This window comes from Strix uralensis, chromosome 18, assembly GCF_047716275.1.
Source record: "Strix uralensis isolate ZFMK-TIS-50842 chromosome 18, bStrUra1, whole genome shotgun sequence".
NCBI lineage: Eukaryota > Metazoa > Chordata > Aves > Strigiformes > Strigidae > Strix > Strix uralensis.
The window spans coordinates 16,603,073-16,628,445 of NC_133989.1; the positions used below are offsets into that span (position 1 = coordinate 16,603,073).

The 25,373-nt window shown below is 58.0% G+C and overlaps 1 protein-coding gene across 4 annotated transcripts in view; it reads left to right on the plus strand.

The window, feature by feature from the left end:
• Window positions 1-25,373, plus strand: part of DLGAP4 (DLG associated protein 4) — a 153,403-nt gene that overhangs the window by 82,184 nt on the left and 45,846 nt on the right. For 2 of the 4 annotated variants that reach the window (XM_074887890.1, XM_074887893.1), the window contains exons 3-8: window positions 1,267-2,309; window positions 3,716-3,886; window positions 9,626-9,843; window positions 13,194-13,308; window positions 16,253-16,303; window positions 17,482-17,728. In XM_074887890.1, coding sequence (XP_074743991.1) covers window positions 1,359-2,309; window positions 3,716-3,886; window positions 9,626-9,843; window positions 13,194-13,308; window positions 16,253-16,303; window positions 17,482-17,728 — 1,753 coding nt within the window. In that variant the 5' untranslated portion in view covers window positions 1,267-1,358. The remainder of the gene's footprint in view (window positions 1-1,266; window positions 2,310-3,715; window positions 3,887-9,625; window positions 9,844-13,193; window positions 13,309-16,252; window positions 16,304-17,481; window positions 17,729-25,373) is intronic. The other 2 variants (XM_074887891.1, XM_074887892.1) reach the window with 2 other exon arrangements.

Below are 25,373 nucleotides of genomic sequence, written 5' to 3' on the forward strand. Positions count from 1 at the left end.
TAGGATCTCATTCTCTGGATTTTTACACCCATAGGATGCCTCAGTGTTTGCTAGTTGCCTTTAAGAGACGCAAACGACAACAAAAAGGAAATAAGAAACTAAACTAAAAGGTAAAAGGAAGTAAGAATTAGTTTATACACTGCATGATTTTAAATAGGATTTAAGTATGGAAAATCAACTCGTTGATTGACAACTCAACTCATCTATATGTTCATTGATTTTCTTTAAGCAGCCCCCAAAATTTTGTCTTTTTTTCCCTGTATAACCCAGTGCAGCTGAGGATCCCTCTGAGCCGAGCAGGATGGGGTAAGCACACCTGAGAAACCTTCAGTGAGGAGCTCCCCTGCCGAAGGGGATCCTCTGTGTCTGGCTGCCCCCCTTCACCACCCGCCAGGATGCCTGTGCCAGCTGAACGGACCACAGATGGCCAACCTCAGCCCCTTGCTGTGGCAGAGGAGAGGCAGAGGCCAGGCTCAGAGGGTGACACAGCTTCCCCAGGAGTGATGCAGCAAGGCAGGAAAGATCAGCTGAGCAGCAAACAGCTTCTCAGGTCAGGCTCTGAGTGTTCAGAAACACCTCTGCTCTCATCGTAGCTACTGAAACAATTTCCTCTGGGGTAAAACATGCCATAAACCAGGGCACTTGCTAGAGAGGCGATGTTTGACATCATATCACATTAGCGCAGCTGCACGCAACACACAAAGCAGGGCTGCCAGCCCCCTTCCAAGATCCAGTAAACACAGAAACACAAAGCGTAATGCAGAAGATGGGATGCTCGGCTCCAGACTTCCCTTGGCTCAGACAAGGCCCGTGTGCAGTGTTTGACAGCAGATTTTTATCCAGCCCCCTGAAAAAATGGGACAGGAGCAGTGATTTGCTGGCAGCACCCCTGATAGCCTTTGTTATGCTGGCTGGGGAAGGGACTCTATTAAATAAACATGTGCAGGCATGAGAAAAATAGCAGCAGAATAATTTAAGCAGCCTGTGGTTGAGCACTGAGACACACAAGCACTTAAACTGCAGCTAGAAAGAATGAATCCTTCCCCGCCTCTGCTCCTGTTCCCTGTTCTTTCCAGCCCCTGGTCTCATGCCCCTTCTTCTCCCCTCCTTCCCTGCCATCTCCCCCATCCTGCTTCTCTCCTTTGTTCCTTAACCTTGGTGGCATTTGCTTTTAGAGCTGGGACAGCCCTCGCAAGGACGCCCCGGTGAGGAATGGGCTGCCAAAGAGTTCTCGGCAGGCTCTGAGCATCTGTCCTCTTCCTCCAGGTGCAGGGAAGTCTGCGGGGGAGGAGGGTCAGCGCTCCTGCAAGGGCTCTGCCGCACCATCCCTGAGCGATGGTCTAGGAAACACTGGGACCATGAAGGGCTTAGGAGATAACAGAAGCCGCCACCTCTCCGATAACCTGGACTCCCCTCAAGACTCTCTTTATGCCCCCCAGGACAGGAACCCTTATCTCCTCAGCCCCACTGACTCCTTCGCCATGGACCCTCGATTCCCAACCCAGAATACCCTCCATGGAGACTGTCTCCTTCCACTCAACAATCAGATCTCCAACAGCAGCACTTTCCCCCGCATCCATTACAACTCCCACTTCGAGGTCCCAGACGACAACCCTTTTCCAAGCCATGCCCAAGCCACTAAAATCAACCGCCTGCCTGCAAACCTCCTTGACCAGTTTGAGAAGCAGCTCCCCATCCACAGAGACGGCTTCAGCACCCTCCAGTTTCAGAGGAGCGACGCGAAGCACCGGAGCGAGAGCCCTGGGCGCATCCGGCACCTTGTCCACTCTGTCCAGAAGCTATTTGCCAAGTCCCAGTCTCTGGAAGGCCCCACCAAAGGCAACGTGAATGGCAAGAAGGGGGGGGATGATCCCAAGCAAAACCGGAGGAGCAAGAGCAAAGACCGAGCTAAGACCTCCGAGCCCAAGCGCAGGACCAGATCCAACATATCAGGCTGGTGGAGCTCAGATGACAATTTAGACAGCGATACCTGCAGCTACCGCAACCCAATGGGCCTCATGACACTGGGCCGGCAGCCGGACCACAGCCAGCCGAAGTATTTCATGCACGCTTACAATACCATCAGCGAGCACATGCTGAAATCCTCCAAGAGCAATAACGACCTCAAGGTCACCCCTTGCACCAATATCCCCATCAACAATGACTCCAACTACATTAAGAGGGGCTCCTGGTCCACGCTGACACTCAGCCATGCCCGGGAAGTATGCCAGAAGGCCTCCGCCACGATCGACAAAGCCTTGCTGAAATCCAAGTCCTGCCATCAAGACTTGGCCTACCACTACCTGCAGGTGGGTGCAGCGGGGGGGTTATGGCTTGCTCCATGCAGGGAGAGTGCAGGAAGACAGGGGACACCCTCTCAGTAGGCGTCCTATTGCCCAGTAGACCTTATCAAACAGCTCCAGATGATTCAGCTGCCACCTCAACTCACATTGCCAGGAGACGGCTGAGGGGTGTTAAATTCACCAAGACCCCCAGAGACAGGCCACCACACCTCCTGCAGGGACACTGGTGCTGATGGGGCCCAGCTCCCCCAGCTGCAGCGCTGCCCCAGGGCCCCCCAGCCCCTGTGCTGGACCATGGTAATGTGGGGAGGAGGTGATGTGCCCACACCACAGCCTCGGCACCCTCTGCTGTGATCCCCATTTGCTGCAGGACCCCAGCACCCCCCCGCTGCCCACCCAGACCCTGCAGATGCCGTGGTGGGGTAGAATCCTGGACAGCCAGGCACGAAGCTGCCCACACGTAACTGTTTCCACTCAGTGTCCAGGCAGCTGGGCATGCCGAGGAGCCACGGCTCATATCCCACCCGGACACAGCTCCCCAGCCTCTGGCCAGGTGCCGCTGCCATCCCGAGGTCTGAAGGTCACCAGTGATAACTAACACTTAACCCTTTATATCCACGCATCGCAAGGATGTGCCGGCGTGCCCAGTAAGCCCCGCTCTACAGAGCTTCCCCGGAGCGCTGGTAGGACCTGCAGCTCCGCGGGGCATGGCTGCCTTTGCTGCTCACCCGGACGCGGGGCAGGGCTGTGGGGCCAGGAGGGCAGTGCCAGCCGCCCCGTTTGCATGGCAGAAGCCTGCATGGCTAATGCTGGTTTGAACCACCCCCCCGTCACCAAGAGCGCCAGGTCACTGGCGGTTTCAAAAAGCGGCGCTTGAAGAACATAAACCTGGTTGTGCCCTAGATAGAGGAATGAAGATAAATAAGCCAGGCCTGGATGGGGGGAGGAGGGGACTAATCTATGTATGTAAATCTCCAGCATTCTTTTTAATGCAAAGGTGTCATGGGCTCCCCTGGCTGTGGCCAGCGGCTTTAGAAGCTTTAAAGAGCAATTAATTTATTGAAAGCACACTCTGCTTTCAATACCTTGCTGGCCACAGAAGCAAGTCAAATTTCAGGGGGACTTTTTGCGTCAGGAACATCATCAGAAAAAATGTTCTCGGCCTGGTTTCTTTTTCTTTTCCCCCTTCCTTTCAGTTAAGGTTAGGAGTTTAAAGAGCTACAGACAAAATATCCGCTGGCACTGTTCCCCCTCCGGGGGCGGCGGCAGAGCCCAGCGCAGGCAGCCCCGGGCACCGAATGCGACCCCCAGAGCCCCTCACCTCACCTCCTGGGGTGTGGCCACGGCCGGGGGTACGAGACTGCCCTGCTCGTTATTCCCCACCCATGTAATGAGCCTCCGTTTCTCGACAGCCTGACGGAGGGCTGTGGGCACAGCTGGGTGGCGTGAGCCCGGCCAGCAGCTGGGCAGCCCCACCGCTCGGCTGGGAGGACACGGGTGCCGCCCCGCTGCAGCCGAGCGAGCCCCCACGGAGGTGGGACCAGCCCCTCAGCCCTGGGCCGACCGACGCAGGCAGCGGCCAGGTAGGGATCTTGTTTTGAGGGGAAGCTTTTGCCCAGCTCCCTCCCTGCCCTGACCCTCCTGGGACCATCGGACGGGGTCGGCAGCCGGTGCCACCAGACTTGGAGCGGGAGCAGCCTGGGTAGGGAGCAGCTGGCAGCCGCTGGCAGCATGGCTGGAGAGGCACTGGGGGACGCCGGGGTGTGAGCGGCATCCTGAGCACCTGGGGCAGCCCCCGTGGCTGGCAACATCTCACCAGCAAAGTCAAGACCCCAGGCACCCAGGCCAGAAAACATGACGTTCAGTGCCCCCGCAAGCCAACAGGTCACAGATGCTTGAGCTGACCTTGCCCCCAGACAGCCGGTGTGAGCCCGGTGCACCGGCAGGGCACAGGGCCCCCGGGATAGGATGGGGTGATTGTATCCAGACCTCTCCTCGGCACAGGAAGGGGACTAAGCTGGCGATGGAGAAGTCACCTCTGGAGTCTGGTGTGTGGGAAATGTCCTCTTGCAAGGCCACGTGTCCCCTGCCACCCACTCCTCCCTGGAGCAGGACGAGCCCACTCCCTGCTTGTGCCATGGTGAGGGACCACCTGCATCTGCGGGTGCACTGAGCCCAGTGCCTGGGGAGCACAGGGGCTCCACCTGCTGCGGACGGGGCTGCTGCAAAGTAGAAATGCCCGGTGGGTCCCAGAGGTGGAGAAGTGCCCCTCTGACATGAGGAAGGGCAGGAGGAGTGGGATGGGGACAACAGGACACTCCAGCCTCCAGGGTGGGGTGAGGCCCCAAGGCTATTCACCTCCTCTGCCCCATTTGCAGCCTCTAGTCTTGGGGCTCATCTGGGACTATTGGGGATCCATGTGGTGTTTCCAGGCCCAGACCCAGACATTGGAGCTGAGAGTGGGTGATCACCCAGCTCCAGGTCCTGTCCTGTCAGGGTGGGGGGTTTCTCCGGAGCAGTCCCCAAGGTGACAGAGCACTGTCCTTAGAGCACAGCCCCCAGGGAAGGAAGCTGCGTTCCCCATCCCCTGTTCCCCCCTCCCCATGGGCCCCACGTGCAGCTGGCAGTGCAAGGGAAGAGGCTGAAGGGTCAGGATCCCAGTGGCCAAGAAGCTCCTTGGAGTGAGAGATGGCCCAGGCAGGGGGTGAACAGCAGCAGGCAGAGCTGAGCAGCATTTCTGCCCCAGACACAGACTAGGACCCATGTTCATGGATACTGAGACCACATCGAAGGGATGGGCAGTGTTGGGGCTCTCAGGGGACAGAGTCATATCACAGGCACCATTAGTCTGATGCATCATCCAGGTTAGCCGCCCCAACCCCACTTACAGTCAGACCGCACCAAAGCTTCCTTAATCCCCAGTAGCCCAAAAAATAAATTTGTAATCCAGAGTGGGTAGCCTGTCCAGTGCCAGCCACCCCGCAGATGCTGACTGCCCTCACGGTAGCCCCACAGAGATCCCATGGGGCAGGAAACCCAGGCCAGGTTCTGCCCAGAGGGTGCCCTGCCAAAAGGACAGATGGACCCCATAGGCAGTCTGGGCTCCAGCTTTCATTCTTGAGGACATGCCTGAGACCACACATAGCCCTCGGGACACCACGAGGGATCCGGCCCTGGAGGGAGCAGCGGTGTACCCGCATCGGGCTCAGTCTCTGCGTTGGAGCCTGGCTGCATGGCACGTGCATCCCTGCACACTGCGTCCAGCCCTGCGGTGCCTCGGCGGGTGTATTCATGTGTGTGCATGTCTGTGTGTGCCGGGGTGCATGTCAGAGCTGGCACACGTGCGAGTGGAAACCCTGTTTGCTCTGCGAGTCTCTCTTCCCCCAGACCTCACCAAAACGATGGGAGCAGCGCAGCTCTTTCATCCCCGCCCAGCACCCAGGATTGGAGATTTCCCCTTCCCTCCTCTCTCCTCTCTGTTAATGCTCCAGGTGGCTGGGGAATGCCCCAGGCGGTACTAAAGTAGGGGGGGATGCCCCAGGCAGTATTAAGGTAGGGGGAAACTGCTGTGTGGCCCCTTCTTTCCTTTTCCCTCCACGCACAGCTCACGGCACAGAGAGCAGAGGAGCCAGAAGGCACTGCTTCTTTGCAACGTGCAGTATTGTGCCAGGATGGTGTCAGCGGAGCCCAGTTCCCAGGGATGGACATGTGCCTGAATCCCACACGCCTGCACCATGGAGCACCGCACGGACCAAGACTGGTCAGAAAGGAGGATCCGCATCCCGAAGCCTGGCAGAGCATCTCTGCTGTCCACTCCTGTGCAGTCACTGGGCAGGATGGATCCCCAAGCCCTCTGTGCCTGCAGCCACCTACCTACAAAGGCTCTCGACCCGAGCATCCTCTTGCTCCCACCCCTTTCACAACCAAACCACCATGGGCAGAAACAAGCCTACATCTGGGAGAGCAGCATGAAGAGCAGCAAGGCTCCCACAGCCTGTGAGGAGCCTCCTGAGCTTCTCTGTGCCAGGCCCGGCTGCAACACAAGGCAGCCCTCATTTCCACTTTGTCCTTTCTGTAATACACGGGCTGTGTTCAGAGCCCAGGGTCTCAGCTGCCAGGAAGGTTGCTGCCATCGAGGTGCTGCACTGGCCACAGTCGAAGTCTGTCCCTTGACAACAAGAGGTGCTCTGGGCTCTTCAGCCCCATCGCAGAGCTTCACAGACAGTGGGACAGGCTCCTCGCATCCTCAGGTGCCTGAAGGTGCAGAGAAGCACCCTGGAGGATCCTGAACAGCACCTCAAGTACCTGCACTGCTTTCAGAGATCCCCAAGGGTACCTACTTGTCTTTTCAGGTGCAGCACTTTTGAAACACTTGTCCTGCACTCTGTCCCATGGGAGCAAGAGCTGTGGGAGTCCCTGTGAACTCTGTGTGCAGACAGAGGCAGGACACGCTCCAAACTGGGGCTCCAGATTCAAAGGGTGTCCTGCCAAGCATCTTCCTTCCCCTTGATACTGCTAAACTGGAATGTGGAGCACCTTGTTTCTTGCTGCCTTGCCAAGGTGCAAAGTAGAGGAGGGGCGAGGGAAAGGAGAAATAAGGCAGCTCAGTCAGGACCAGGGGACTGTCGCAATGCGACAGGGAAGCTGATGGAGGCTGTCCCTAGGACAGGGACAGGGTCCATATGGGGCAGGCAGTGCTGGGGGATGCTTGGCTCACACTGCTGTAGACAAGCTGCACCAGCAGAGACATACCGAAAACGCTGTCTTTGTGTTGCTTTGCCTAGAGCCAAGCGTGCCCAAGGCCAGGAGGCAGATGCACAAGCCCAGGCAGAGCTGAGAAACCCAAAGACCCTGCCCTCAAGCAGCAGCATCAGTGTGGCCACAAGAGCCTGAGGTCTTAATACCCCCTCTGTCCTCGGGCTCACTGGGCCAAGCCCAGCACCTCTCACTGCCCCACAAAACACAGCATCTGCCTCTGCATAGGGAATGGCTGTGTAGTCCCCTGGCCCCCGCTTGGTTGGGTGCTGGCAGGCTCTCACCTCCTTAGCCAGGGGCTGCAGACTCCAGCCCCATCTGCCCTGTTGCCCCAGCCCCTTACTGACCCAAGATCCTTGCAGGCAGGAGGCTGCAACTCATCCCTCAGAGAAGGCAGGCAGCAAAACACAGTCTCAAGTCAGACCTGATGCCAAGCTGGTGGGTACAGAAGTGCTTCTCAGGGCCCCTGTCTCATTTAGGAAAGGTCAGAGCCAGCCACTCCAGTGACCTGTGGGATCTATCCCATGGCAGGACTCAGCTGGAGCCACAGGGTCCCTCCTGGCTGGCCTCAATGCAGGCAGCTGTGCCAGGGCAGAGGGAGCACTCACACCCAGAGGAGAAAGGGCTCCCTGCTCTTACTTTCGTAGGAACCTGCCGGATAAAACCCAGTAGCTCCTGAGCGGGGCAGTCTTGCAAGCAGCCAGCCCAGAAGCCATTGCCAAGCACGAGCCTTGCAGGAGGCAGAGTGAAAAGAGCCGGGAAAACCCACGGCAGCAGCGAGTGGGGCCAGGGAGGCCTGGCCAGGTCTGTCTCCACCTGCCTCTTGCACACAGGCAGCACGATGCCCCTGGCTCCCTGTTCTGTGTCCCCCAATAATACAGGTCCTGACTCATGGGTGCACATCGTGGCAGGAGGCCCATCACCAAAGCAGTCCCACAGGCTGTTTGGGTTCTGCTCCACCTAGTGCTGGGGTCACCCCTTGCCTTGTCCTGAACCCAAGCAGCAGGTTGGCAGGACATGGGCTGAACTCCTGGATCCTTTGGGCAGAAGCAAGGCCTCAGAGTGAGCTAAGCTGTGCGTGTATTGAGCCTGCATCTGGCACACCACAGGCCCTCGCAGGAGAATGAGAAGCCACTGCCTGCAGATCTGAAGCTCATCTGAAGATGTTGCACCCCACAAGCAGCAGACGGCACCCTCAGGCTGGCTCTGGCTCCCACAGAAGATGCCTGCTGTGAACAAGGAGAGGAACAGGAACCACGCAGCGCTTAACAGCTCTGGCTCTTCACAGTTAGCTGCAACTCAGCTCTGTGCATCCCCAAAGCACTGTATAAACACTGACTGATTAATCCCACAGCCCCCTCGGGAGCAGGGCAAATCCAACAGCTCCATCCAGCAGAGTCAACATGGATGCTCTCGGCAGCACGAGCTGCGCTCAGTACAAGACCCTTTGCTGTTCCCCATGGCGGTCCCCAAGCAGCCTGCTTCCCTCAGCAGACTGGAGGGCTGTCCCGGTGTCTGCATGGTTTGCACATTGCTGCATTCCTCACATCTTCCCTTGCTTCTCCTTGACCACGTCTCCTCAGCTCAAGGGCAGGTCAAAGACCAGCTATAAACCAAGTTAGCCACAAAACCAAGGCTTGCTCCTGGCAACTCAGGTTTCCCCATCTTTCTTCTCACCTGTCCCTCATTGTGTGTGGTTCTTATCCTGATCAGTCCTGGGCTGATGTCTGGCTCTGCTGCTGGCCAAGAACCTTGGCTGTGCCTCCGATCACCTACACAAACCCTTTGCGGGACAGGCAGGCAGGGCTGTTCATCACTTCAGTTGCTCAGTGCTTCAGGCCTCTAGTGGAAACATCAGCTTGCCCGTCTCTAATGAGGGAACAAGAGACCATGTCTGCCTTAAATTGATTGCAGAGTTGTCATCTCAGTGAAGTTGTGCTTTTCTTGCACAAGGTACTAATCTCTGTGCAGAGGTCTATGTGCCCGAGCTGCTCTAGAGGAACTTGTGAAGGCCTGGCTTGGCTTCAGAAATTAATTTCGGTCACTAAGAGTCACATTCAACTCAGAAACCTTAAAGGGTGTTGGACCTAGTGAAGGTCTAGGCTCTGTTCGACAGGTCCTGGTCTAAAACAGCTCTTGATTGCCTTGGCCTGAACAGTACGGGCACTTTACGTTAAATGAGTGGGGGCTTTGCATTGAACAACTGTGTGCCACTCCTGTCCCAATGCCCAGCACAAATCTGGTGAGACTCTTCCCTTCCCACCTATGTCTGGCATCGTGCAGCTTGTATCAACTGCGTAAGCATGGTCCGTTGTGAGGTGATCTGCAGTGGTGGGGGGGCGAGTGGCTGTGGGTAGATGTGCTAAAACAGAAGCAATCAAACACAGGGCTGCCTGGCATGAACTGGTAAGGGAGGGTTGGAAAGGAATTGCGTTGCCCATTCCCACTACACTCCAGCTGAGGGTCCAACAGCTGTCCTTGCCACCGATCCCCCCAGGCCCCCATGATCCTGCTGGTCCCAGAGGTGCCGTCCCTCACATCTGCTCATGCTCCCCTTCCTCTTGCAGGTGCCTCAGGGGGAGTGGAACAACACGCTGTCTCGAGACAAAGACAGCGAGATCCCGTGCCGGCGCATGCGGAGCGGGAGTTACATCAAAGCCATGGGGGATGATGATAGTGAAGACTCAGAAACCAGCCCCAAACCATCCCCGAAAACTGCAGCTCGGAGGCAGAGTTACCTCAAGGCCACCCAACAGTCCCTGAGTGAGCAGAGCACCACACAAAGGTAATGCTGGAGCTCCTCCGGGATCTCTGCACAGGGCCCCAGGGGCCACACCAGAAGCAAGTGCTGGGGTCTAGCCAGCAGCACCCATGTGGACACCCCATGTGGGGACCAGAGCCCAGCAGAGCTCCTGCATACTGGCTCAGCCTGCCCACACCAGCTCAGCCTGCCCACGGGCAGACAGATGGGGAGACGAGCAGGACAGGAGGAGATGTGCCAGAGGAATGGAGAGAGCTTTCCATCCTGGTGACTCCAAACAGCCCTGGTGTTAGGAGCTGCTCCAGGTCCCTGTCCCCTCAGCGACAGGGAGGGCACTCCTGTGATGGAGCTGGCTGGATTTCCTCTATAAGCATCTGCTCCTCTGAGGGAGTGCAGAGATCCCAACCTCATGATGCTACTGAGACATGGAAGATGCTCCACCAGCATGGCTGAGGACACTTGGCACGTGGCCCACCAGCTGCTGGGACCGTGCCATCGGCTTTGCTCCACAGGTGTTCTGGGGACTCTGGGACCAGCCAGAAAGTGCCCCCTTGGCGCACTAGGCTGGGTAATACCCTGAGGCTGGGAGACATGAGCTGAGAGGTCTGGGACCAGGTATTGAGGGAGGAAGACCCAGAGTGGCTTGAGCCAGATGATAGACAGCAGAGCGAGGGGAACACAGAAAAAGCTTCCTGGGAAAGAGGCTGGTCCTTGCAGGACAGGGTCAACATGGACCACCTGACCAGGAGTGATGCTGTACAGTGTCCTCACCAGCTGCTCCACTTCCCAGGACAAGGCACCCAGGGGCTGTCACAGACTGTCAGTGCTTCAGATGCTGCCACTCGGGAGGATGTGAGCAGCACGGAGGGGCAGGAGGAGGCAGGAGCCACCGCAGATGCACTGCTGATGTTCAGCAGACAGAGCCAGGAGGGAGTGAGGGTGCAGCAGGCAGTGTGGAGATCCCTCACGGTGGCTTCAGATTGCAGACCAGATGCTGCTTTCTGCTGAGACATGGTGACAAAATTATCTGCGGAGTGCCTTGGGAATGCCTGCTCTGAATCCATCCCTGTTCCCTGCATTCCCATCCTCTCCAGGGGGAGCAGAGCTGGGTGCGGGGGTCTCTGATGCAAAATAAGCCAAGTTGAGAGACTGAGGTTCTTCCTGTCTTGGGCTCAGTGTCCGTTCAGGTCATGTCCATCAGGGCAAGAGCTCAGCCGGGCTGCTGGGGTCCAGCCAGAGCCCACAGAGCTTTGAGGAAGGGGCTAAGTCAGGGCGGGGTGTTTGAGCAGGGGCAGAGCCGTGGATGCGGCCACACGGGAGAGGAGGGCTGCGGCAGGGCTGGGCGGCGAGGGCTTGCTCCGGGCAGATCCTGCCTGGAAGGAGGGGGCTCCGCAGCCCCTGGCGCTGCGCTCCGGCGGGGTCATGGATCCCGGCCTGGCCGTGTCCCCCGCCCCGGGCTGCCCAGGGCTTGTGCCGGGCGCAGGACAGGCCCGAGCGCTCGCCCAGCCGGCGCCGGAGCATGAGCACGGCTGCCATCTGCTGACCACCCCCTCGCCTCTCCCCCCCCTCGCCGAGGAGCTTTTGGGATGCTGTGACCGCCTCGGGCGCTGCAGGGCCTCCCTAGGGTGCCCCTCCAGGCTGGCACAGCCCTGGGACCGCAGCGAGGGCACCCTGCCCTGGCACAGCCCCTCGCCAGCATCCTCCGTCTCCCCAGAGCTGCGGGGGCCACCTCCGGGCTCCACCAGCCGAGGGGCACCGGACCTGTGGTTTGGGACAGGACGGAGGAGAGCTGCAGCCTTAGCCAGGCCAAGGCACAGAGGAGTGAGACACGATCTGTCCCTGCGAGAGAGTCTCTGCCCTTCCAGCATCCGTCGCCTGCTTGGTGACTCGGTTTCCCCACGGGCAGGCTGCAGGGGCAGGTCAGGGTGAAGGCTGACGGGGTGGACACAGGGATGCTGGCAGGGTCGCTGCCTGCCCCAGGACACAACTGACTCCCACCACGGGTGCGTGGTGAGCTCACAGACAAAACCCTCTCAGGCCAAGGGAAACAAGGCAATAAATGGATAGCCCAGGGCTTGGGACACCGCATTGTCCTTGGCCACTCAGCAGTGGGTCTCCTGGGGGCTGGGTGTCTCCTCCATCACCCCTGGCCGATGAGACTACTCCCTGCTCTCATCATACCGCAGGATGGAGTCTCAGGAGGTGCCACAGTCCTTTCTGGTGGTCCACACACTCACAGGGCTCCTGCCCAGCTGGGACGCACCCTGCCCTCAGCTTCACTGTCCCCCAGGCTGCTGAAGGACAGACCTTTGCACCCATGGCCCTGCCAGATGTGGGGGAAGTGGCACCCCAAGGGTCCTCGACCCGACCATGGTCAATTCAAGAGGGAGAGTCCCCACAGCTGGGGGGCTAACTGTGTCCTCCACCATGCCCCACCTGGTCTGTGACAAGGACTCCTTCACACAGGGTCTCATGGTGGAACAGAAGAATGGGGCAGTCGCATCCTTTCCACATCCCTCCTCTTCCTCCCGTGTCCCTCCCATCCTTCCACATCCCTCCTGGCCCCTGGGGGCTGGGTCTCAGCTGTGGTCTTGGCTGGGTTGGGCTCAGTGATAGCCCTGCTCTTCTCCTGATGCAGAGGCTGCTGCTGAGCCCTGGGCATGGGGACAGTGCTTCTTCCAGAGCCTGCAGCAAAAGCTTCTCTGGAAATACCACCCCTCCCTGCTCCTGCAGCACTGTCATTCAGGCTTGGCTCCCCTTGAACTTCTTCCAGATAATCTTTTGGGTTCCTCTACACAAATAAAAAGAACAAAAAAATCCCACAGATGTTTCCAATTGCAAAGTCCATAAAATACCATTTAAAAGTAATTTCTCACCCCACCCCTCACACGCCCTTCCCACCATTCCAGGCAGGGAAGCGCCAGCTTCCCTGACCCCTGGTTCCCAGCACCAGCCTGTGCGAGAGCTGCTCTATCACCAGGGCTGTGGCTCTGGGGGCCGGCACAGACCCCATGTGCTCCCTGGGGTTTCTCTGGACTAACTGGCATCTGCAGTGCGTTCCTGGGGGCAGAGTCTTGTCCCCTCTCCTTCCCCTGCACCCCACAAATCTTCACCCATGTGCCAGACTTGATAGATCAAGTCAGGGGCCAGCAAGGTGAGAAAGTGCTTCCTTCTACTCCAGGAGCTGCAGCAGGGGCTGAGCGGTGGACTCGGTGCCCAGCATTGTCTCCGTGCTGCCACATGTGCCTGTGCCTGGCAGGGGGTGCCGCAGGCAGGGGTGGGCTGGCTCCCCTGGCGGGGCAGCAGCTCCAGCACAGCCCCAGCACTGCCCCCACCATGGGGACACTCCTCACACCCTCTCTCTCTGCTGACAGGAGCCTGGACCGCCTGGACTCTGTCGAGATCCTCCTACCTCCGAAGTTCCCAACCTGGGAGGAAGAATACAACCAGATCTCCGACAGCGTCAACGAGTCCAGTTGCATCAACCAGGTGAGATGCTGGAGCGCTGTGCCCCGCTGCACCGGCACACCCCAGTGGGAAAGGAGGCCAGCTGAGGGGAGAGAGGAACATCTTCTTCCCCCTTCAAAATAAGGCACTGGCTACACTCCAGGAATGGCACACACTATTCTCTGGCAGCTTTACCAGAGTATCAAGGCCAGCTCCTTAATTCTGATTCATATTAGACCCCCCCTCCTCTAGCTTTGCCTCCTCTCAGCACTGCTGGTGCAGCTGAAGTCACTCTGCTGTGGCCACAGGTATGGCAGCCCGAAGGAATGCTTCACAGCAATGGGTGAAGCTCAGGGCTGCTCTGAGCACAGGGTCCCACCATGTCACCATCCAGAAGCCACCTGCGAGGCTGCTCGCTCCTGCTGCAAGCTCCTCACACCCACCCAGGCCAACCTCACCTGTGCAAATGGTGGCACCCAGCCTGGGACCCTGCAGCAGCTCACCAGGGACAGTAACCCTGCTTAGCTCAGGGGACCTCATCCCTCATGCAGCAGACTGGACCCAGGAACAAGATGCCTGTAATTTGGGAGACTTGTGCCAGCTAGCTGGGGATGTCTCCCTTGGATATTCCTGGTCCCCTGGGAATGGCAAAGCCAAGGATGCCAGTGAGGTGCTGATGGTGGGTGGCAGACCCCTTGCCACAGGGTGGGCTCATGCCCTGACCTCAACCTCTGGCATGCAGTCAGTGTAAACTGGGTTTAACTCCCTGTCCCACGCTATGCCTCCCCTTGGGATTACTCTGGAGCAGCTTGGGGCTTGGGTGGCTATAAGCCAGCTGCCTCACAGGCCAGGAAACAATCCATGCCAGGATGAGAGGTCCCGTGTGCTTATCTCAGCCCCAGGTCGGGGACCTGTCCTTTTGGTATGCACGTGGAGGTCCCGGGGGCAGCAATGGCTCCCCACAAGCTTCTCCCAGGTGTTTCTCTGTCACCCTGGGCCTCTGTCACGTCCTGTCTCTGTTCACGTGTGTCTGCATGGGAACACATGCACACACGTGCCCCTTCTGCGCAGCTCTGCTCTGTCTGTGCGCTATGATCAAGGGCGGCAGCGTGAGCTGGGATTTAAAGCATCATGACCAGAGTGTTGAAGCGGGTGAGCGGAGTTTGCTGGTGTCCCCTCCCTGTGTGGGGGGCTCTGAGCCCTCCTCCGGCCCAGCCCAGCCTCTCCAGCCCCATGGCTGGTTTCTCCTGCTGCCACAGAGCAGTCGGAGCCCTTGGTGGAGAGCTTTGGGGAAGGGCATGGGGCATTGCTCGCTGGCGTACGTGTTCCTTGTGGTCAGTCTCGTTCCTTGTACATCAACAGCAATGTGCTGGGTGTCTCACTGCACAGAGAAGAGGTCACATTCTTGTCCTTTGCATGTAAATCCATGTCTGAAGCCAGGTCTCTGCGTGAACACAATGGGTGGGATGACTCTGTGCTCTCTCCCTGTCTAAAGCTGCCATTTAGCAGCTGAGTGCAGCACCCCCATGAAGACATCAGAAGGGTCTTGGAGCTGGAGGGTCTGAGCAGCCCACGATGTGCCAGGAGCTGCCCAGGCAAACCGTCTCAGTCCCAGACTGGTAGCACTGTGGTGCTGGGGACACGCTGACTGCCTCAGCACCTGCTCAAGCATGGGGTTGCTGTCGTCATGTGCACGCTGCCCACTTTCTTCCAAATCAGAGAGACTTCAGTTGCAGCAGGGTTGGGATTTAGAGGACTCCATGAACTGCGTATCTGTTGATCCAGATGGATGGAGCTGGTACAGCCACCAGTGTGTGCTGGTCTCATCGTCTGGTGGGTCTGAGCTGCCCTTTCATCCAGTGTCAGAGGCAGTTTCTCCCCTGCCCTCACTTTTGTGTGACCTCCAACACCTTCCTTGTGTGTCCAGCAAGACCCTACTGTCCTTCCACACAAAATCATCCCCAGCTCTGAAAGACAAGTCTGCTCTGCTTGGTTTTGTCCCAGCTGACCCCCACCTTACAAACCTCTGGAAGTGCAGGGTTCACCGGGGGTGCATGTCAGCATCCACCTGCCACACCAAGGGCAGAGCCAGCTGGTGACCCCCAACACTGCTTATCCATACTTTGAGCTGTGCCCGGTGTAGAATGGTTGGACCCAGCCCCCAGAGCCAAACCTCTTCCCTTGGGTACATTTTGAGCCTGGATTCTTCCCAAGATGGGTCATTTTGGGCGGCTTGCGCAGGGCAGAGCTCACAGGGTGGATGTGCTCTGCAGACCAGGGATGGAGAGGAGGAGAAGGCATTCCTCCCCACAGGCAGTGCAGTGTCTTTTGGGCGTCTGTCCTTATGCCGAGTGTGTGCTGTGGCTTTGCTATAGAGAGAAGGCAGTATTGCTTCTGTGTGGCTTCTTCCTGGCACGGGGACAGAGGAGATAGCAGCAAGGTGGCTAACCTGACCCCATCAGGGTGAAGGACGGTTTTCCCGACGTGGAGCACTCGGACTGTGCATCCACCCCGGCTCTGTGGGCTGCAGAGGCCCATCACTACTCCTGGCCATTTTGCAAGGTACTGGCCAATGCTGGGGGCTTCACAGAGGTGCTGACTGGGAGCCACAGCAGCCCTTGTCCGGCAGCCACAGGCAACCCATGTGTGCCAAGGGGTGTCCCCGCATTGTGTGTCCCAAGTGTGCCCTGTGTACATATATTGATATATGGTGCATACAACAGGCTGAATGCATCAGCAGCTTCTCTCCATCTGGGAGGCGTCCTGTGGAGCTTTGCCATGCCCTGTTTGCGCCGCTGTCTGACGGGCCTGTGCGGCATCTTGCTTGGCATCTTATGAGCTCTGAAGTTTGTACTGAAGTGTCAGCAGTGGTGGCCCCAGGGAATGGGCCATCCGCTTCCCTTGTCCTCAGTCCCTGTGCAATGGCTGTCTGTGTGAGGGGCTCCCCCATTCTTGGCCTTTAACCTTCTCCAACTCTTTCTTCCAGATCTTTGGACCCCCCTCACTTATCCCTCAGATATTTACCCATGGAGAGCAGGTACCGTCCCGCTGGCGTTTCCCCCTTCCTTCATCACGGAGGTTTCTCGGGTCAGCCTGGACACCCACGGCAGGATGTGAGGCAGGCTGTGGGGTCAGCCCACACCCGGGGCCAGCAGCAGGAGGAGGAAGAGGAGGAGGAGGAGGAGGAGGAGGAAAAGGAGGAGGAGAAGGCAGCGCTCCTGACCTGGGCACTGCAGGGCAGCTGGAGAGCTTGGTTCCCCTGGCCCCGGCGGGGGGTTAGGAACTGACAGTTTTAGGGAGCAAGTAGATGAACTTTTTGAACCAAACCTTGTGGAGCTCAGTTGCCAATGATGGGCAGAAACACTGTCCTTAAGACCAAAGAAAGGGCCAGGAGAGATGGAAGTGGACAACAGGGCCAAACTCAGCATCTCTCATCTGTATTTCACACTGCTCTGCTTTAGGCTGGCCTTGGTTTAACCTGGGTGAGCCTCTCCTGCATCCAAGTTTGACCAGCCACTGCTACTGGAGAGCAGGGCATGGGTGGGAGGGAGGTGGAGACAGCAGGAGAATCAGGGAGCAAAGCTGACCCTGCTTGGCTCACACCTCACTGCGGCCTGCCACCGAGCCCCCTCCTGGTCCCCCACTGCAGGTGGGGGTAGGATGGGTTCCCGATGGTGCCACCCAGAAGCGGTGCAGGCAGCCTGTCCTTGGTCAAGTGTGGAGGCTGTCCCCCCAGCCCACACCTCCCCACCTTCTCTGCGCTGCACCCCGCTGTAGCACCAGGCCATCTCCCCCCACCAAGGAAGGAGCACCCCTGCCTGGCAGGGTCTTGCGGCTGAGGCTGGGGTCTCCCAGCTGTGCTTGTGGGGCAGAGGGACCTGTCAGAGGCTGGACGGGGATTTTAGCCTCACGTGCTCTCAGTCTCTCCATCAGAGACTGGGGGGTGTTTCCCAGGCACTGCGGTGGTAAGTCTCTCCTACTCCACAAGCAGGGATCCTCTCGCCTCCAAGGAGGGTCCCCTCTTCCCTCTCCCCCAGGAGAGCCCGGGCATCCTGCGCCCCACCAGCACTGACCACTGCACCTCCCGGTCTCACCCGCCGTAAGCAAGACCACGCAGGAGTGGCAGCAGGGTGGCTGCAGGGAGAGGAGCAGAGGGGAAGGGAAAGGGCTGCCTGTAGGCAGAGGCTGACTGGCTCTGCCCCTCTTCCCGTGCAGGCACCAGAGCCAGAGCTGGGGGAGCAGTACGAGGCGGTCTGCGACGCTACCTACAGCGAGGCCGAGTCGGCCGCCGCGGAGGTGCTGGACCTACCTCTGCCCAGCTACTTTCGCTCCCGGAGCCACAGCTACCTCCGAGCCATCCAGGCGGGCTGCTCCCAGGAAGAGGACACGGGCTCCGTCCGCTCCATCTCCCCTCCGACAGCCGGCAGCCTCAGCGGCAGCAGGACCCTGCCCACCAACAGCAGTGAGTGCCAGCGGTGCGCGGTGGGTTGGCGGAGGGAAAGGGGCACGAGGGCAGCGAGGACAGGGGATACTGCAGCCTGGCAGGCACTGGGCTCAGATACCTGTATCTCCAGCCACGGTTCTCCAAGACTTCTGTGGACGTACGGGGGTTGCTCTGTGCCAGAGGCCAGCAGCCAGGCATGACATGAGGATGACCAGGGCTGGATCTCCAGATGTGGGCGCTGAGATGGCAGACAGGCTCTGGTTGCTGGGATCTGGCTGGCACGGCTGATGCGACCTGCAGAGGCCTGGCAGAGCTCGAAGTCTTCACCTGGTCAAGCCAAACCCATCTGGGTTGCTGCGGCTGGGAGCACCCTGCGGGACACCCGCCTTGCCCAGGAGCACTGGCTGCCCTCTCTGCCTGAAGTCCTGCGGGGCTGCGGGAACCTGCAGCACAGGCAAGCAGCCCTGCTGCCCTACGTTATCAATACCTTCCATCTTCCTCCTCCTCCTCTCCACTGTGCATATCTTACTACCCCAGTCCAGTCTATAGTTGACAGGTTTGACCTCTCTCTGAAACTCTTGGGAACAAAAATGTCTATCAGAGACTCTGCACCAGCTTCCCCAGGGTCTGAGCACACACCAGCACACGTGTCTCAGGGTCTGCCAGAGGCAGAAATTGGGGCCGATGGGAGGAGGGAGGGCAGAAGGCATCGGTCTCCATCCCTCGGTGATGAAGGTGTGAAACAGCTTTGGGGTTCACCATGAACTTCTTCGCAGGTTCCCGCACACAGCAGAACTCCTAGAAACAGGTCCGGGGGATCAGATCTGGGGGAAAAAGAGAATGGTGCAGATTTGCCTCCTCCAGATCCACAGGGTTTGTGATCTTGAGCCGCAGCCAGTGAGGGCAGGATGCCGGCCAGCCCGCACCTGAGCAGCGCAGCCCAGGCAGCGGCGTGCCGAAGGCCGGGCTCGCCAGCGTGGCTCCTGTGCCATCCAGGTGACAGCCCAGCTCCGTGCAGAGGCTGAGTGGTGCTGTGTGCTGGGCTCACAGCACTCACAGCCTGGTCCCTTCCCCTGCAGGCAGGGCAGGAGAGGCTACGGGCAGACAGCATCACCCTGGTGCACCCAGCCCTCAGGCTGCTGCCTAGAGACTAGTCTTTCAAAATCTTCTGACAGTGAGATGCTGGGAGTTCATCCTTCGGCTGGACTGGCTCCAACTGCTTTCTCTCCCAGAGACAGAAAAGAATCAAGTCCTATTTGCCCCTCTCCATCAGGTATACATAGATAAGAGACCCCAACATCCCTGGTGTGGGGTAAAAACAGGTCTTGCTCTGAATTTCAAGGCACTTACAAGCCTTCCCAAGCCCCAGAGCCCAGCACGCTGCAGCCTTGGTACACTGAGCAGCATTATACCCAACTCCAGACACCCCGCCTGGTGCTGGATGCAGGCATTATTCATTCCAGGCCTTGCTCTTTTGATTAGTAATTACTGTATGAGACAAGAGCCTGGCCTCTCCCTCCAATGTTAGTCAGGATTGACTCCATCGCCTGGAGTAGGGGCGAGGCTGCAGGCAGCCCCGTTCAGCTGGTGTTTCTCACCAGCCAGGCCGTCTCTCCCAGGAGGCAGCTCCCAGCATCACAGCAGAGCGGGTCCCTTTGCCAAACGTCTGGCCAGAGCTGGCTCTCCCACGTGCCAAGCTCCCGATTCCCCAGTGGCCAGAGCACCCAGCACTTCTCGGATGAGTCGGGGCTGCCTTCGCTCCCTGGCAGGACTGCCATGCCCACCCGCAGTGCTGCCGGAGGAGGCTCCTGTGAACACCCCGTGCATTCAGCACCCGGGCGGGACGCAAGGAAAGGCAAGTTCTCTGCCCCAGGATATAATTTTGCCAAGATGCTGGGGTCAGTGGCTCAAGACAGCAACGAATGGCGAGGGCTGCTCAGACCTCGCAGCACTGGGAAGGCCCAGGAGGAAAGAGATGCAAGAGCTGATTTTCTGTCGCATCCAAAAATGAGCTGGTGCTGGCTTCCCACTGCAGAGACCAGCACTGCCCTGGCCCAGGGACAGTTTTGGTGCAGCCAGGCTCCACCTGTGGCTGCCTTTACCAAAGCACGATCTGCAGCAGTGGCTTCAGTCCCCAGTGGTCCTTGCCTCTCCTGGAAAATGCGTGCAAGGGCTGTGGGTAGCAGGAAGGATCATTGCTCTGGAGATGCTGCTTCTGCAAATGGCTCCTGAAGGCCTGAGTAGAGCTGACAGATTCAGCTGTGCAAAGCTGCAGCGTGAGGAGCAGCTCTGCTCTGACTGCAGCATTTTGGCTGAGGCAAGGCCCTCCTGGGGCACCAGAGAGTGGGAGCAGTCTCCAGAGAGATGCTCAGGGAGGTTGGCAGGCCCTTGCCAGAAGATAAACTTGTTACCTCTCCATGACGCTCCAAGTCACTTGATCTGCATCACTTTTGCATCATTTTCTTCAAGGCAGCCTGTGTCCTTCTCAACTCCTGGCCAGCCTCAGTGCTCCAGGTGAGGCTTGGCCATAACGCAGGGTGCAAGGAGCTGAGGGGTCCCATCCCAGGAACAGTTTTGGGAACTGATTAGAAAAGGTGATGCCTTAGTGCTCCCGGACATGGTGGTACCTGGATATCATGCCAGGCAGACACCAGAGTGGGCAGGAGGAGTCTGGCATCTCTCACCAGGGTTGTACAGTGCTGCTGGCAGCATGGAGGCAGACAGCAAGCCCTGTCACCCACGGGGACGCTGGGGTCAGGTCCAGCGGGGCAGGTTGCTCTTGGCATGAGCTCTGGCACTGAACCACAGAGCTATGGGGGGATTTCAGAGCAGGCATAGCATATCTGCTGTGGGCAAAGCTGCCGGAGCGCAGGAGCGGGCTGTTGGTGGGACCCAGGGTGGAGCCCCATCCCAGCAGAGGGGAGAATGGGAAGGGGGGCACCGTCAGCCTTCATGCAGGCTCCAGGCCCTCCTACCCAGACACATGCCCATGCCCTCATGTGTCCCCTCCAGTGGTCTGTGCTCCAGGGTTATCACAGTCAAAGTCCACAGGATGAGGCAGGGACTGAAGGAGATACCCTGAGAGGGACGGGCTGCTTGCTCAGCCCCATCCCTCCTTCCTACCACCCTCTCTGCTCTGCTTCTGTCCCACACTCTTCCCACCCTGGCTCACCTGCAAGCCCACCCCTGCTCCTTGCTGGCAGTACGGCCGATGCTGAGCTCGACGCTGCTAACACCAGGAAGCAACAACAGGCGTAGCACAGAGGGGGCTTTCAAAAGTACTGGTTGCCACCTCTCTCTGACATGACCCAGCAGAGATCTGCTGATTTTCAGAATATCCTCCGGTCCTTTGCATTGGCTGCTGGGGCTTGGAGAGGGAAACGTTTTTGACAGAGGGGGTGTGGGAAGCAGAGAGGAGCATCTGTGTTTGTGCGTGTGCACGATGGGGAAGGCAGGAGGCATATCTGGATGGCAGTCACACCTTTAATCAGCCACCCAGGCTCAGTTCCCCCTGCAAGTGTGCATCACTGAGGCTTTTATTGGTTGGTGTTGTACGAGAGGGGCCTCCCGAGCAGCAGATTGGTACCTCTCATCTTGATGGCATCATTCTGGACCGATAGAGAGAAGAGAAGTGGGTGCACCATTATCCGCAGGTCTAATGGTTGCTCATGGCCTCTGCTCCACACAGGGCTCTGGGGTGAAACAACTGAGAGCCCTCATCTGTTCCTTTCCCACAGACATGCTCCTGCACCAGCACCCGTGCACCAGCCCAGAGGAACTGTTCCATCACACACCTGGTCCCTGAGAGGGGGATCGTGTTTCTTCTCTGTAGGGACACATCCTAAAGAGGCACCAGCAGCAGCAGTGTTGTGACTGACACAGGCTTCTCATTCTTTGAGGAGAGCGTGGGGGTTGACTGATAAAGCAAAGGGATTCAGCCACCAGCTGAGGGCACGAGGAGGTGCAGCGAGCTCCATTTCGCAGAGGGCTGCCAGTGCCGGGGTCTGTGCGGGGAGCACAGCTGGGTGGCAGAGCCTTGACAGCTGTCACACCTCTGACAAGCCAGTTCCTCCCACAAACCGCCTGTGTCACTCGTACATTACAAGGCAATTAGCTCCCATTTGACAACCATCAAAACAGATGATGAGCTGCCCTTGATCAACCTTAAACAAAGCTTTGTGCCTTGGGAAGCCCAAGCTGGAGACTCAAAAGCCCCAGTGAAACCTATTCATCTAATTGCCAGGCGTTCAGCCGACAGCCGCGCCGGCTCCTGAGCATTACAAAGGGCTCCCCAGCCCCGGCTCCTTCTTATTAGAAGCAGCACTGGGAATTACTTGCTTAACAGACTGCTTGCAATACAGAGCTGAATATTTGATGTCCAGGGGAAACAGGAAAGAAGAGATGAGCAAAGCACAGCAAAAGGAGGTCAGAATCCCCAGTGTGGAGACCCCAGCCCAGCCTCCACCCAATGCACCAGTGACAGCAGGGAAAGCTCATACCAAGCCAGTTCCTACTTGAGCTCTTCCCAGTCCTCCCTATGCCATCTGGTAACATCACCGCTGCTCAGAGCATCCTGCCCTGGGATTCAGCAGCCTGTTCCCAGAAAGTCCAGGTGCCCAGCTCCTTATCCCATGCCCAAATCTCTTTTGGAGAGGCCAGGGAATGCAGCTCTGCCTCCTCCTCCAGGACTGGGCTGTCTCTGTCGACCTGGCTTACCAATGGTCAAGATGTCCCTGAGAGTGTGAGCTCTGGAGGGCAGGGACCCTCCAGTTCTCCCTTTCTGCTGATGCTGTGATGGCAGCTCTGGCTGCAGGCTCCCAGCTCAGCCCAGCACAGGAACCTGGAGCAGAAGGAGCTCTAGGAAGTCCAGTCCTTCAGGCCAGCCTGGACCTCAACCAGAGCCAGGCATGAGGCTTGTCCTTGAGAGCCACCAGCATTCCCATGAACAACTGCCAGGGCTGCACATACCTTATGCCCATCCATATGCCAGAGCTTTGCCAAGCCCAGGCTGGACATGAGAACACTACCTGGGAGAGATACTCCCTAAAGTCATGACAGAATAGCCACCCTTCTGCCCCCAACCTGCTTTCTGTCTTCTTTGTATTGCTTTTTTTGTCTGTTCATCACTAAATTAGAGAGATGGCTCCCAGGACCATCACTGGGCTGGGAACCCTGCCCTGCCCCGGGGAGAAGGCAGATCCCAGCCTGGTCCCCTGGCACTGATGTTCTTGCAGGGGGAGCATGGTTGTGCTTAGCAGAGGAAAGACAAAGTGCCTGCACAACTCCATGCAGTGTCACAGCACAAAGCAGCATCATGCTGACCAAATCCCCAAGGGCTGGTACACTGTGGGACGAGATTCCACAGCTTCTGGGAAAGTCACGTGGCGCTGGCTTGTGAGGGATGGATACAGACACCCTTCCTCCTTCTCTTCCTCCTCCTCTGTGCGCAGTGACTACCTGGTCTCTGGGTAGGAAGGCAAGTTCTGCTCCTCTCCTCTCTTGGCTGTCATGGCCTTCCCTTCTTTGTGGGGAAAAAGTAGTGGTGCAAAGGCAAAGGAAAAACCAAACCAGAGCAGGACACATCGTCCAGCCTGTGTGTGAGCAGCCACAGCTGAGGAGTAAAGCACCACTGTGGCCCCTTGGCTAATCGTATCAGACAGAGCTGACCCCATACGGCCTTTGAGGAGAGAGACTGTTATCATTCCCTTCAGATTTTCTCCTTCTTTTTGACCTAGATTTCACGTTCCAGAAATAGCTTTCTCTGACATACCAGCAGGAAAGGGATTAGAGAGATGGGGGGAGAGTGTGTGTGTGTGTGTGTGTGTGTGTGCACGTGTGCACATGCCAGGGTAAGATTTCTGTTGCATGCTCCATTGGTGTTTGTAATGGAAAAAAAGGGTACATATACATGTTCCATGATCTATTCATATGTCTGTAGGACACAAAGAAGTTTATGACAACTGTTTCTCTCCACGCTTACCTGTTCATTTTTCACCTCTAATCTTTTCCTTGACATTATGGAAACTCCACTACCAAGCCCTGTGCCCAGACAGCACTCCCTTTTCCCCAGGAAGCCTGTACCATGGCTACAACCCCACTCTCCAACTCCACCGTCAAAACCAAAATATCTCCATCCTTCTGCCTCAGCAAAGCTTGGTGCTCCTTGCTGCCAGGTTTCAGCTCTACTACAGGCAGCACCCAGCCCAGCAAGCTCTCTTGCTGCTGCCTGCTGTGCGCACGTGTCTCTCTGGCACCCAGGAATGAGTGCAATGAGTTTGAGCCCCACGGAAATGGCATTTGCCCAGATCCCCAGGAAGGGGGGAGCTGCAGCCTGCACGTGCTGCTGGGCCGACACAAGCAGGAGCAGGGGAGGTGGAAACAGCTGCCCATGAACTTAATACTAGGAAGCGAGCGCAGCTCCCAGGTCCTGGCCAATCCTGCCTTCTCCCAGCAGGGGCCACCTACAAAGGAGTAGAGACAGCTGCCAGCATTTTCCTTTGGTATTATGGTCAGAAGGCAAAGTCCTTCTTGTTGCTTGCTTTAATCAGCCTTGATGGCAGGAAAGGGAGGCAGTAGTGGAGAGGAGAAACCAAAGCACCAAGAGTTGTCTCTGTTTGGTTGGGGGCTCTGGGAGAGCAGCAGCAGGGAGCATGTGCATGGTGTAGTGCTCAGCCCATGCGGCCGCGCTGGTTGGAGAGCGATGTGCCAGGTATGGCAGACACCCAAGGTCTCTTCTTAGGCTGAGGGGCCTGGCAGCATCCCGGCACGCTGGCCCTGCTGCCATCCGTGTGAACCGGGTGAGCACGGAGCTGCCCTGGCGCCAGGCAATCACAGATGCCGCTTTGTATCCCTCTGCACCTCTCTGCCTCTCCCTCGGTGGCCACAGGGCTCGTGCCATCGCTGGAGCAGCCCAGCAACCACCGACAATGGTCTTAACTAAGACACACCCATGTGCCAGGACTCAGCGGGGCTGGATGAGGTTTAGTAAGGCTGTGCACCCAGGCCTGAGCATTTGCAAGATTTCAGACAGCGCAGGCAAATGAGGATTTCTTTGTGTGTGTTTCTCTTGTTCTCAGTTGCTTTTCCTCTCCTTCATGCTTTTCCATTACTTTTCCATCTGTTGAGCCGCGATGTGGGTATTCCTGAGGATTCAGGAAGAGATTGGCTCAGAGCTTCGCAGAGCCGCTCACAGCCCATGTGGATGAGGGGCTCTCACTCCAGAGCTGCTCACCACTCCCAAGCCTGGAAGCAGTTGAACTGAAAACAAGTTTTCTTGTTTTCCTTGGTAGGCAGAGGAGGGGAAAGGCCCTGGGCTGCAGGTCCCAAGCCTCAGGGCTGACTGTCTGGCAAGATTCTCCTTCGGCCCCAGTGTGCTGCTCTGTTTTCCAGAGCGGAAGCAGCACATCCACAGCGATTCCATCACTACACGCCGAGGGTGGTGGTGGCTCAGCCCTGCCTGCCGGAGCCCTCGGCGCGTGAGCTCAGTGCAGTGTTTCCCCAAGGCGCTTTCATCTCTCCGTGCTGCAGACGAGCCCTTCTGCACTGCGTGCCGTGAACCCAGCCAGTCATAAATAAATCAGAGCATCCAAGGACTGATGGTAACAGTGAGGAGCTGGGGCAGCACACGTGCTCCTGGCGGGAGCCACGCGGCATCGCCGCTGCC